The sequence below is a fragment of the Populus nigra genome, chromosome 11, assembly GCF_951802175.1.
Source record: "Populus nigra chromosome 11, ddPopNigr1.1, whole genome shotgun sequence".
Classification (NCBI taxonomy): domain Eukaryota; kingdom Viridiplantae; phylum Streptophyta; class Magnoliopsida; order Malpighiales; family Salicaceae; genus Populus; species Populus nigra.
The window spans coordinates 97237-111331 of NC_084862.1; the positions used below are offsets into that span (position 1 = coordinate 97237).

Sequence of the window (14095 nt, forward strand, 5' to 3'; positions counted from 1 at the left end):
AGTATCAGAAATTTGAATACTTGTGTTGAGATGAGGGGGAGAGTTGGGATGGGTAGTTGGTTGCAGTTTAGGAGGGGAGAGTTGGCACAGGGAAGAAGAAAAAGAAATAGAGGAGGAGAGAGTCGGCAAAGTGTGCATTTATTGGCTTTTACCGATGGAATCACCAACGGCCACGTCCCGTCGGTATACCCATTGGTAATTCTGATATTGAATGGGTCACGTCACTGTACGAAGATCCCGGTTTGAATCCTTTGGTCATTTCCTCGGTAAAATCATCTAAAAAAATTCCACATCATCACATTGTTTCTTCTTTTCAAAATTCCATAGATTCCATCGGCAATACGGTCGGTATATACCCGACCATATTGCCAACGGAATCTATGTCGTCGGGTAATTATTACCGACAGAAAAGGCCTGTCAGTATAGGCAGACAAAATTAGAGATGAAATTATATTTGTCGATAAAAATTACCAAAAAAAAATTCCATCGGTAATTCCATTTATTTTCGCTGATTTTCTAGTTGTGGGTCTGACATCTTGCCAGACCTACGAGTGCTTGGACCTGGTGTGTAGCTAAACCTATAAAAGTTGGGTATGACGCCTTTCCAAACCCTTTTTCCATGGGTTTTGACTTTTGTTAAGCTTTTATAATGAGTCATCTTTCTCTTGGCTCTTCTATAAATGGGCCTTTTGAGTAAATAGATTTGTGCACAAAATAAGTTGATCCATCACGAAGTATGCTTAATTTATGTTTCCGACGTTATGTAATTTGATACTTTCAGGATATTCATCATATTCATATGAGAAGGAAAAAGAAAAGGAAAAAACATACTTCCAACGGTTTGCAAAAGTTTCCTCACTTGGCATGTGAGGTGTTGGAAAGATATACAAGTAATTATCTGTTTGGTTATGAATCGTTAACTGTGAAAAAACATGGGTCCCACCATTTAGTTGCAGCTGTAACTCGATTTTTAAGAAGCAGAGAATTCATACTTTTTAGTATTGTTCATGTTAATTGCATTGTTCACTGAACAGTGCAATTAGCATGAACAGTGTATATTGATACACTGTACACTATAATTGCACTGTTAAGTGAACAGTGCAGTTACATGAACAGTTTTTTTTTTTTATAGTGTGTTAAATTTTTTAATAGTTTTTTTTTAAAAAAAAAAACTAGTTACATTCGTACTGTGATGTGAACAATATTTTTTTTCATGAAAAACTAGTATAGAGTGAATTAAATTCACTCGCACTGTAATATCAATTTTATACCTGATAATATTTTATCTAATTTTATTACACGCTTAAATAATTTTGAAAACTGTAGTTTTTATCGGATGAATTTTGTACGTAATGGAATTATAAATAGTTTAATGGAATAATAAAAAATATTTTATATAAAGTATTATTTATTTCATGATGTAATAAGAGTAATTAATTTTACAATATTTAAATTTAAAAACATCAATATTAATATATATTTTTTAAAATTATTTTATAATCTCAATTTCAAAAGCATTCTTAACCAAACACATTAAATTATTTTTTCTTCAACCTCAATTTCAACCACAGTTTTAACCAAATACCTATTTTTTCAAACCAACTTCAACTAAAAGTACTTTTTATAAAACAATTTTTTTTAAACTACAACTACAACAGCTACCGCAATACTAAACACACTCTTCATCTAATATCTCAAATGATATGAATGGCAAGAGAAAAATAAATAAATGGCTGCTGATTACCTTAAGAATGAAAATTTGGGTTTTAAAAAAGTACAAGTCAATTAATAAGACAGGTATTATAATATGGACAACGTTATATCGCTATATATTGACAAAGCGTTTCCATGAGGAGAGTTCGTAGTAGCTACGATAGACATAATAATGTATGCCATGATCAATCTTATATCCACATGGAAGATAATTACGTTGTGGATTTGAAACTGGTTGAAATTTATTGGTCATTTTTTTTAATTATAGATATTAATTTGTTCTTTCTACGAACAAAATATACCTAGAAATATTATTTTTAACAATGGCATAATCCCATCATATAATTCTAAAGGTTGAGATAAAAAGTAAAGAATGAGGGTGAGATTTGTATTTTTTTTTTCTTTGAAAAGCTGATGACCATCTTGAATTTGTGAAGGAATAATATCGATGGTAGGAGCAAAATAAACCCACTAATTACTACTAAATTAGGCCGAAAGCATTTTTTTAGAAACAAAACATTTTGTCAATAATCGTAATAACAGAAACTTTGAGGATTGAAGTTTAGAGAAAAACATTTTAAAGTAACAGGATTTTGATTCTAAGATAAAAGAAAAAAAAATTAAAATGCAAGTTTTCAAAGGATTATTTTCGTCAGGATTATGAGCTATTTCAAATAAATTAGTGTCTACTAAAATAAACTAAAAAAATAAAAATTACCTTATCTTGGAGAGTTCATACGGAATAAAATAGAAGTGAGAAGGAAATATATAGGCAATCAGCTTTATAAGGTCTGCATCAAGGTGCTCTAGTTCAATTAGACATGACAATGAATTGATTTGTAATATGTATTAGTTTCTTTTGAGTTAAAGGCGACGTGGCTCTTGTTGAAGGTGATTTTCCAAGTTCGAGTATAAGTTCGTGATGTTCTTTCTAGGTTCTGAATTTTGAGATGATTGTAGATAGATTGTACTATAAATTGATTGATTGATTGATTGATTGATGCAAATTTTAGAGTTCTAATTGATTGTTGATTGAGATGGATCTTAATTAAAGAAAAAGTTTCTCGATCCTGCCGCTTACTTGGCCTCGGTTGACTGATCATATTTTGACTCTTTTCTCTTTTTGATAGAAAACTCACTATAAAGAAAGAAAGGAAGAGAATTAATATGCTCTTTTCTACTAACAAATAAGAGGCTCGCACGGTTGCAAGCCACAACACACTCCAGCTTCATAGTTCATTCCTCAGCTTTCCGAGGATGACTTCTTTTTTCTGCTTTTTTCACACTTAGCACTGTGAAAAAAAAATATTTTTAAAATATTCTTTTTAATCTAGCACATCTCGAATTGAAATTTCTAAACTCTTTTTTTCTGTTTTTTCTTTTTATTTTTCTCTCCTCCCTGGTGCTGCCTATCTAAAAATTCCCTTATCAGAGAGCTTCGTTTTTCACATTTCTTCAAAAAGAACTTGATGATTTCTCTCCAGACTTGTGTGTAAAGGTAAATTTCATTATAAGTTTTCCAAGAAAGTATTAATTAATAAATTTAATATAAAAGATTTAAGTGTTATAAATGTTATATTATAGATATAAATTCTTAAGATATTTGATGAATTAATATTGACTCAATCTTATTACGATGATAAAATGCTCAATATTTTTTTAAATGTGATAATAGTATTATCAAACCATTAATTGATTTAAGTGTACATCTATTCAATAATAGAGATAAAAAAAATCATTTGAAATATTTTTAAATAATTAAAAGCCTAATATATGTTATAAACTTCATAAAATCTAATATTATTTACTTACTTAATAAACTAAGTAAATTTACAAGTAATCCAAGTACGGATAATTAGAATACAATAAAAAAAGGTACTCAAGTATTTGTAGTATACCTTGGACTATGGACTACTCTATATTCATTACCCAATAATATTAAACGAATATAATGATGCCAAAGTTGGAAAGGAAGTCAAATGAATTCAGAATTTTTTAAAGAATATTTCATGTTAGACAAAACCAGTGCCGGCTATTTGTGTTTATTGCAATGATCAATCGGCAATGGGAAGGGCATATAGTAATATGTATAATAGTAAGTCTAGACATATACATCGCAGATATAATATTGTTAAATAATTGTTCTTAAATGGAATTCTTTTCATTGACTATGTATAGTCAAAGAAAAATATTATGGATTCACTAACCAAAGGTTTGTCGATAAAGTTTGTATATAATTCATCGAGGGGAATGAGGTTAAAGCCCTTAAAAGTTGAAAGAGTGTGATGATGATAACTATACCTAGTTCATTGAAGATCTCAAGATTTAGGTTCAAATAAAAAAACTAAGTTATATAATTATTTTCGATAGCACTAGGAAATTATTATCTTCTGCTTATTCCTATGATAAATTGAGCTCTTAATGATTTTCATATCTTGATACACCAAATGGAGTATAACATAAAACTCTTAATTACCTATATAAGTGAAAATATAGTTGTTTCTTTGAGAATTTTGATTAAAATTGAATTCTCTAAAGCACTCATAAACTCAAGAGTTATTCACAGTCAAAATAAACATAACGATGAGAGCCAAAGGAAATGTCTAAGTAGAGAACTATATGAGTATTGTTGTCTTAGTTTACATAAAAGGTTGAATAGTTCAAGACATTACATTCACTATTTTTTCAAATAAACACGATAGTATTTCACTAATGAATGTTCAAAGTTAAAAGTTAAACATAACGATGAGATCCAAAGGAAATGTCTAAGTAGAGAACTATATGAGTATTGTTGTCTTGGTTTACATAAAAGATATAGTAATCTACAAAATTAGTATCTCTTAATAAATCTTCGAGTCATTTTCAAACTGGTGTGATAATTTACATTCATGTGAGGGGTTTTAGGAATTTTGTTTAATTAACTTGATTTAAATAAATTATGGATGAATGAAAAATTGATCTAAAAAGCCTTGGATTTTATACTTAAAGAACCATTGGTTTTTTTATATTTAATTCTTTATTTATGGTGGTTAATCAAATATTGATAATGATGGGAATTAAATTCTTATTAATTTTTCAACCTGTTAGCTTTCAAAATTTACTAAAAAAAAGAGGGATGAAAAAAGAGTTTTTTACTTGAATTTTTTAGATTTTTCCACACTCTTTCTTATCTTATTTTTAGTTTTTTCATTCTTTGTTATGCTTTAGTTTTTTCTCTCAAATATAGAGCTTAAGTTCATACTTTGATGAGAAATATTTGAGTTACATAATCTTTTAGTTTAAAGATCTTAGTTTGAAAGTACATCTAAATAAAGATAGTAGTCTTATAATCTTATAATGCATATTGCAAACATCATAAGATAGTGATGAGTAATAAAACTTTAAGGATAAAATATTTATTTTTGACAACAACAAAATATTTGTTATTTTAAAGTGCTTCAATAGGCTACTATCTTTTTTGTTCTAATTTAAGCATAGTTAATTTTATTATTAGTATGCATGCTGGACTTTGATTATATATAAATTGCAAGTTTGAATATATATTTAGTATTATTATTTTATTATATATTTTTTTGAAATCATGTTTTTCTTGAGCTTTTTTTTTATGTTTATAGATTTAGACGTATTCCTTTTAGGCTTTCATTGAATAATTTTTTTTATGTTTTTTATGCTTTTGTTATAAAAACACTAAATATCACTATTTATTAATCTAATATATTTACAAACTTACAGTTACTAAGGCTGGAAGTTAAATAGTAGGGCATGGTGTTATGAAGGGGTATGAGTTTTGGATGAGAAGGTTCTCCTGGAGCATAATGTTAATTAGTGAAGTAGCCGAGCTTGTAGACCTAAAGGTTATAAACATTCGGAATGAGTATCTAACACAACTAAATAGGGATTGCCTTAAACAAGATTATGTTAATTGTTTAGCAAATGCTTTTATGAACTAGTATGATAGGTTTAAGTCAAAAAAGATGTTTAATTGCGCCTAACTAGGGTGGTAACTTAAAAAAAAAAAATTTGACTGTTGGATTAAATTAAAATTTTTTTTTCAAATTATTTTATAGACAATTTTCCTATAAAAAATCACTTTTAATGGTATCCCAAAATTAGGCACGGAAGATGTTGTTTGGATTATTTTGTTGTTTTTCCTTGATTTTTCTAAATTTATTATTTTATTTTGGATTTTATATTAAATTTCTTTATGCTTTTCAAATTATTTATTCTCTAGAAGAGATAAAGTTTTTTGATATATTCCTATTTAAAAGTCTCGTAAAATTTTAAGAGAGAAAAATATCATTAAACTTATTTTCAAAATAAAAATATGAATTAAAGGTTCACTATTTTTTCTCATCAAAATATTATCTCTTATATGTTTTTTTTCCTAGTTCCCGCTTGCAAAATTTATCTGTTTGACATATCTTGATTTGGAGGATTGTGAAATGGTTGGTTGCGTCTTCACATGCAGTTTGAGAACCTATAACTAGCGTGAACGAAGAAGGCAGAAATCATGTTCTAGATGATCACCATAAAGATTTAAGATGTAAGATGCAGTTAGGTGGTTCACTGCAATTTTTTTTAGCATACAATATATATATATATATATATATATATATATATATATATATATATATATATATATATATGCGCGCTCGTGCTAAGACTTAAAAGCATTAGATAATTTAGATGTAACGCTAAATTTAATAGCCTTGAGTCTGGGTCTGTTTATAAAACCAGATCCAAGAGCATTAATTTAACTACAACAGCAAGTCCAAGAGTAATATTAATTATAATATTAATAATGGTAATATTTATAATACAAATAATGATATTTTTTATATTAGTAATAATATTAAACTTGTCTAACTCAAGTTATGGTTTTTTATCCCTTGAAATTAAATTTAAGGTTTTTCTTTAATAGTAATAATATTTTTTAAAAATATTTAATAATAATAATTATTATTATTATAAACTTGGATCTGACGCCCCTATCAAACCCAAGATATTTGGGTCTGGCGCCCTAGCCAGACCCAAGTTTTTGAGGTCTGACTCCCCTAATAATAATAATAATAATAATAATAATAATAATAATAAACTTATCTGACTCAAGTTCTTATAGTTTTTAATCCCTTCAAATCAAATTTATAGTTTTTTTTAATATTAATAATATTCTATTTTAAACTTATTAATGATAATAATAATAATTTTTAATTTTACACTTCAAATCAAATCAATGGTTGTTTTTCAATATTAATAATATTTTTTCAAATTTATTAATTATTATATTAATAATTTTAATAATTTTAATAATAATAATAATAAATTTGTCTGACCCAAGTTTAAGTGAGTCTGACTACAACGTCAGACCCAAGAGTTTTAGGCCTCTCTTAAACGCTATTTGGAAGCCAGACTCACAAGCTGCCGGTCCAGACACTAGACCCAGAGCCTTAGGTCATATCACCGAACCCAAGAGCCCTGGGTCGGTCTGCAAGTCCAAGCCCAAGAGCCTTGAGCTGGCTGCATCGTCGAATCCAAGAACCTAGGGGCCGGACACCAGATTCAAGAGCCTTGGATCCTACCATCAAACCCAAAAGCCCTGGATCTAAGCGCTAGACCCCAGAGCCGAGCCGAGCATTTGGGGTCTGGATGCTCTACCTAACCCAAGCATCTAGGATATGGTAGTCATGCCTGACCCCATCGCCTGGGGCTAGCAGTCTTGCCACCCTCTAGTGCCTAGGGCCTGACAACCTTATTATGCTCCAACAAAATCTGAATTGGCCATCTTGTTCTTAATCATTTTTTCAAAGCTAAATGCATCCCATGGAAAAACAATCTCGTTCCTACTGCATATTTAGCAAGTTTCTTCAGCAAGGACACTTCTGTTATTACACTACTTCAATCCACAATAATTTGAGTTTAGGTAAACAATGAGAGGGACACTGAACTTGTAGAAACAAGATTATTTGGATAAGGATATGAGCTTAAAATTTTCTCATATCATTAGATCTCTCGAAATTATGCCTAAAAATATTCTATTTGGATTGAATTTTTTTTTTTAATTTTTCTAGGTTTTGTTTTTGGATTTATTGTTTTATTTCAAATTACGTGTTAATTTTTATTATGCTTTCATATTTTTTTTTGTTTTTTTTTGCAAAAAATAAAACCGTAAATTTAATAATCACATTTGTAATTATTTTCGCTAATCAAATCTTCTATATTTTTGTGTTTGCTTCATCATCTTGACTGCCTTCTGCAAGCAAGTTTTCCCTCTTGCATATAAACTACAGATCTTCTATCAATTCTCCTTTGTGAGCTGATAGCTCCTCTGTGAACCAGGAATATTAAAGCGTGAATGATCCAATTTGGTTAAGATTTTCAGAGTTATTTGAAGCTGTCTGATTAGTGATGACTAGAAAAGTTAATGCAACGTGAAAAGCAAAGAAAATAATTGAATTAGGATCATCTGTATCCTAATCAATACAACTTCGGTATCTACAACATTGTGTTACATACAGAAAATACCATAGAGGTGATCATTTTATCAGGTACCTTGCATTGACCGATGGTCACCTCATAGTGGACTTTCCTTGTCCTTTTCTTTGTAGGATATTTCCTCTTTCTCCCTCTCTGTTTGCCACAACGAATCTGCCTCTGGTTGCTGACTTACTGCTGCTGAAAATCCTCTTCCTGCTTGGATTTTTTTCTGCTTCTGCCTTCGCTGCTGATTTCTAGTCTATCTGGCTCCTCGTCAGGGGATCAGAACTCTGAGTGTAGTGGCATAATGATTAATTTGTGATCATATTTGCGGGCATATTGATCATCAGGCCATATCTTACTGTAGCCCTTGGGCCTCCGTAACAAATAGATAAACACACGAAGTATTACGCAAGGCCCATACCCATCCAGTTGGTTCCACGATCCACACACACCCAAGGAAAGCAGTCGGAGAAGAAAGCCGATATCGTCTTTCTCCTTCCATCTATATTTGTAATCTGTTTGACCCCGCTCCGTCCAAAGTTTACCCTTTTTCCGGTACTACATAGTGATAGAGTCTGGATAGAAGAAAGACAAAAAGATGGTATATAAAATATTTCTAAAGCTGTTCATTTAATTTTATAACAATTCGAAACCGAAGCGTCTGGTTGTGGTAGTAGTACAGTAAACAGATAGCATTAAGAGGGCGGAGAAAATAATACATTATGCTGCTAATGGCGGAGGCGGAGGCGGAGGCGGGTACCAGTTGTTAGTCTCTTCTTCTTCTTCTTCACTACCCGACTTTCTTCGCCATTACAAGACCCAAAAAAAATAATATGTGAGTGCATTATTATATCTATGTCTAATTATATCCATACTATTTATACATCGCCTACCTCATATTTTTTATGTTCAATTTTTGTCATAATTTTGGGCAACTCAGTTTCAGATTAGATTAGTCTGACATGTGGCCTGTCTTTGATCTCTTATAAAATATTTCCATCCAGAAAGACTAGTAGCAAGTCTAGTATGGCGGCGGCCTTGTCTTTTCCTTGTGCACTTGACACTGCAACCAAACAATTTCATCTGCTGTCTTCCGTCTTGTCTGGCATCATTGCCTGCAGAATTGTAAGCGTGCCTCTTCAATTTTCTACTTTAATTTGTTTGTTACCATTTCCCCACCTAGGGTTTGTATTACAAGCCCATTTTTGTCCAGTAAAGTAAAATTCTTTTTGATAGATGGCAAATCAGTCATGTAATTTTGTTCGGTTGGTTTTTTATCTCATTTTCCCTGCACTTGCATTTTGTTTCCTGTTGTTAGCTTAACAAATCTTAGCATTTATTCACATCATTTGTACTCACTTACTCCAATCTTTCCCATGAAGGTTTACAAATTAACAGCTTTTGTTAGCCGTTTGTACTTCAAAGGTTATGGGAAACTCACTGATGCGCAGAAAGTTGAATGGAATAACCGGTACAATCACATTCCACATTCATCCTTCTTTTTTATTTTTGATTTTCAAGCTCTCTAGAGGCGTAAACTCACTTTGATTGCCTTTACGAAACAGAGGGTTCTCGACATTTCATGCTCTCTTTGTTGCATCAGCTTCTCTATACCTCCTGCTGTTATCGGGTCTTTTTTATGAGGATTCTAGAGATGAATTAGTTGTTAATAGAACCTCTACTTTATCAAACTCCACATTGGGGGTAAGCTGAAAGTTATTATAGGGTTTCTTTCTTTAATTTTTCATCTCTCATAATTTCTATCCCTTTTAGCAATTAATTTGTCATGTCTGCATTTCGTTATGAACATCGACTTCACTGTCGCATCTTCACCAATGGTCATGATGAACATTATTTCTTTGCATGCCAAGCATACTAGTTATCACTTTATGGTATATCTATGTTCCATCAATGCCTGATTTGTGTTTGCATGAGCCTCCGATGTAAAGCTGGATTTCTTTTTCCACTAAATGTTTTTGACTTTCTGCATCTAGATAGTTCAAATTTATAATTGTTAGTTAAAGTTTGTTGGACTGCTAGAATCCTGTCAGTTGATAGTTTCAACTGCATCTTGAATAACACACTGATTACGTATATGGATTGACTAATATGAGCAGCTTTTCTCAGTATGTCATGTACACATGTGTACTTGTGAACAATGGCATGTTGAGGGAGCAATCATACACTGGGAGACCAATTTTCTGTTGTCTAAGAAATATATCAATAGTTAACATGGTGTACAGGATTCTTTTTCAGTTGAAGTGCATTGGTCCAATTCATTGCAATATTAAATTCAGTGAAGAACCATCCTTTTGTAACATATCGCATTGATATATTGCTTAAAATGCTATCCATTTACAATCCTACCAGAGTGAAGGCTTAGAAATATATGTATGGAAACATCATCTGGCAGAGGTTTAATTTACTAAAACTGTCGATATACACTGCCATATTTGATCAAGTATTTGGAACAATGAGCTCACCATTATATAGGAATCGGTTACATATTTTCAGTAATGTCTGATAACTTGAGAGGAATTTTTTGTTTGTCTTTCCTAATTCATTTTTACTGGGTTTTGTGCAGATATCCATTGGCTATTTTCTGTCAGATCTGGCAATGATTCTATTTCATTTTCCAGCATTAGGTGGTATGGAGTATGTAAGTATAAAGAGTATATGGTGGATGAACATTTTAATCAATTTTTTTTCCAAGCCTTGAGCCTGTCTATTCGTTTTCCAACAAACAAGGAAAAGATAAGGAAAAAGAGAAGTCCTCTTGAGACTGTCATTATAAGTAACCATATTATGAACTGTGAATTGAATTGTTTGGTTTCTAACCTTAATAGACTCGCAGCAAAATTTTCTGTTTTAATCATCATCATTATCAATAATTTGTTTGTTTGAACAAGATTGGCAGACACTCTTGCCTACCTGTGAAGTCAAGTCGACTTCATACCCTTTGATTTGTTCTTTATTAGTTCCTATAAACGATTTGCTAATGATGTTGATATTCTTTATTTGTGTGAGATTTTGATTTTCAGTGGCATATCATAAGAACCAATTTCTAATGATCTCCTCTATTTATATAAGCTTTTGCACCATGGACTATCCATGTTCTCCATAATCCTCGCCCTCCTAAGTGGTCAAGCACAGATTTACATACTAATGGTTCTCTTTTCTGAGATCACAACTCCCTTTGTAAATTTAAGATGGTAAGGTTATCATTTGAAGGTGTTCCATAATTTCCTTATGATTACTTGGTTCTTAGCGCTTCCTTAATCTGCTGGATGCAAATTTAGGTATTTGGACGTTGCTGGTCAGAAGAGCTCTAAATTGTACATTTGGAATGGAGTTTTATTGTTCATGGGGTGGCTGGTACTAACACACATTAAAATCCTGGTTATTTCAGTTGTCTTGCAGCAATTTCTGTATGTTATGCACATGTGATGTGGAATTCATTTCATACTTCATTACTTATTTTGCAAGTACAGCCATATTAGATGTTATGATTGCCTTCTTGTGCTTGTAGTCTACTTAACATGATATTTGAGTGTTGAACTTATTCAAATTTGTGTTGATGCGGAAATGAATAGACCATGACTTGTTTGTCTCCATAAATGGAGCATTAAGGTCAAAAGGAAGAGAGAAACCCCATTTTATTCTAGGCACCGAAGGTGGATGATTAAGAGCATGCCTTTTGAAAATGATGAGTTGCATGATTCCAAGTTCAATATGTTACTTTGAAATGCCCTTTTCTCCTATGCCTTCTTTTTTTGAGAGAGAGTAACATTCTGGCAGCCTTATGGGATCAATTTAGTTAAGAGGACCCTTAAGAGGCCAGTTTATGCCATTCCTATATGGGGATTGGTTCTGTTTTGATAGTTAGATCATAAAAACAGACAGTAGAAGATGATATGATTGAGTTTGGGACTGAATCATGACAGGTTTCCAAACTTAATGATTGTCCTTTATCTTTTCCACATAGCTCTGTAATGTCACCATGTGTCATATTGTTCTTACTGCTCTTTAATGTGGCTCAATAATGGTAACAATAACTGCTGATGTGGTCAGGTTGCAAGGATTCTTTTGTTCATCTTCTTCTTCAGCCACATGTTTATCCATTTTGATCAGGTGAGTGATGCATCTCAGTTTGACTCTTATCAATGAGTTTCAATGACCAACAGGTATAGATGTAGCATGTTGTTTGACATGTTTTATTCAAGGTTTGGAATTGACATGGCATCAGAATACATATCATATTTGCTTTCGTTAACCAACAGGTTGTTTGACATGTTCTATTCAAGTTTTGGAATTGACATGGCATCAGAATACTTATAATATTTGCTTTCGTTCTGTGCATTTTAGTGGCTGTGATTTTGTGATATGCTGATAATGAAATGGTGTAAATTCAGGATGATGCAATTATCTTGGCAAGTAGTTGTATGAATTTTTGGGTTACAAATTACCATGGTGCTGGTCTCTCTTTCCCTCATTTCGTACATTCCTTTGTTTCAGGTCAAGCAAATATTTCCATTGGGCTTCTATAGCATTCTTGTGATACCTGGGACATTGGCAGTGATGAATGTGTTATGGTTTTGGAAGATAGTGAAAGGTTTGATGAAAACCTTGTCTAAAGCTAGACATGGTCAGTGACCCAACCCCGCCGTTTGGTTTGTGGTATGACCACGCATGCACATTTATAGTTGTTAACTCAGCTAGTTAGTGATGGTTCAACAATAGCTTTTAAGCCCAGACTTGTGGAGGGTTTGAGGTCTGTGTATTGTTGCATACCGTAACAATAGCTTCCATTTCATACTTGGGAGACCTGAGATTACCCCATTGTACTGGTTTGAGCTGCAAAGTAGTCCGTTTTGTTTTTCCATTTGGATTTGAGTGCCATATAGCTGTGGATTTTTAAATATGAAAAAGAGAGAGTAGAGGTGAAGATTTAGTAACATTCTCCATTTTGTCATGTGTGATGTGTCATTGGATTTGTTGTGGATCTCAACTTGGAATTTGTTTTTTTCTTTTAAACAAAATCGTATCCCTTTGGAGTTTAAAGGACAAAATGAAAATTTAAAATAATAATAATAATAAAAAAGAACTCCTTCCTCTTTGAGCATGCTTGGCTGCTCCCTTTGGACAATAAGTAGCATCATAGAAGAGCTTTCCTGTATTAAATAAATAGGAAGAAAGAGAGCAAGGAAAGAGGTTGGTCCAAGAGTGGGTGCTAATAAATCTAATCTAATCTATTCTATTGATGAGTCCAAAACCGAAGGCATGTGGGTGGAGAAGGGAGATAATCGTGGGGGTGGGGGTGGGGGTGGGCGTGGGGGTGGTGGGGGTCAAACTTGGAAGGCCTCGCCCGTGTCTGTATGGGTAGTTGTGGTTTTGGAGGAGGCACTATTGTTGTCGTATTTGATGGTATCTCTTTGTATAGAGTTCTGCCCTGCCCTGGACGTGTAATAAGCTAAAATCTAATTCAATTGAATTTTAAGCTTCCATGCAATTGCAAATGCAACTTTTACTCCTAGTCGGCTATTCACAGGAGCGGTTTTTGTTTTTGAATATTTTTTCAAAGGTTTTTTTATGTAAAAATATATTAAAAAAAATTTATTACTACTTTTTATATTAGTAAAATTATTGAAAAAAATATTAATTTAATAGTTTTTTAAATTAAACATGATGAAATATAGTTTCGGCGCAAGCAAATTATGGTTATATGTTTGGGCGTGTTTAGTATTTTTGTTCAAAAGAAATTTTAAAAAGTTAAAAAATTATTTTTTTAATATTTTCTGAAGTAAAAAATAAATTTAAAAAATAAAAAATATATATTATTTTAATATAATTCTAAAAAAAAATCACTTTAACTCTATTATATTTTCAATTGTAGGAAGGAACGAAG

General features: G+C 31.8%; 1 protein-coding gene and 1 long non-coding RNA gene across 2 annotated transcripts; one reads left to right on the plus strand and one right to left on the minus strand.

Annotated features, from left to right (window-relative positions):
* Positions 1 to 8158: 8158 nt before the first annotated feature.
* LOC133668757 (uncharacterized) lies at positions 8159 to 9039 on the minus strand. Its single transcript, XR_009833792.1, has 2 exons — positions 8910 to 9039; positions 8159 to 8765 (listed from the first exon to the last, which is right to left on the minus strand). It is a non-coding gene; the product is annotated as an uncharacterized LOC133668757 (long non-coding RNA).
* On the plus strand, positions 8886 to 13147 carry LOC133668756 (uncharacterized). The gene is made up of 9 exons (XM_062088740.1): positions 8886 to 9025; positions 9195 to 9315; positions 9573 to 9661; positions 9756 to 9894; positions 10775 to 10849; positions 11281 to 11402; positions 11490 to 11565; positions 12262 to 12321; positions 12706 to 13147. Exons 2-9 carry the CDS (start codon positions 9217 to 9219, stop codon positions 12841 to 12843), a joined length of 798 nt encoding a protein of 265 aa, XP_061944724.1. The 5' UTR covers positions 8886 to 9025; positions 9195 to 9216; the 3' UTR covers positions 12844 to 13147.
* The last annotated feature ends 948 nt before the right edge of the window (positions 13148 to 14095 follow it).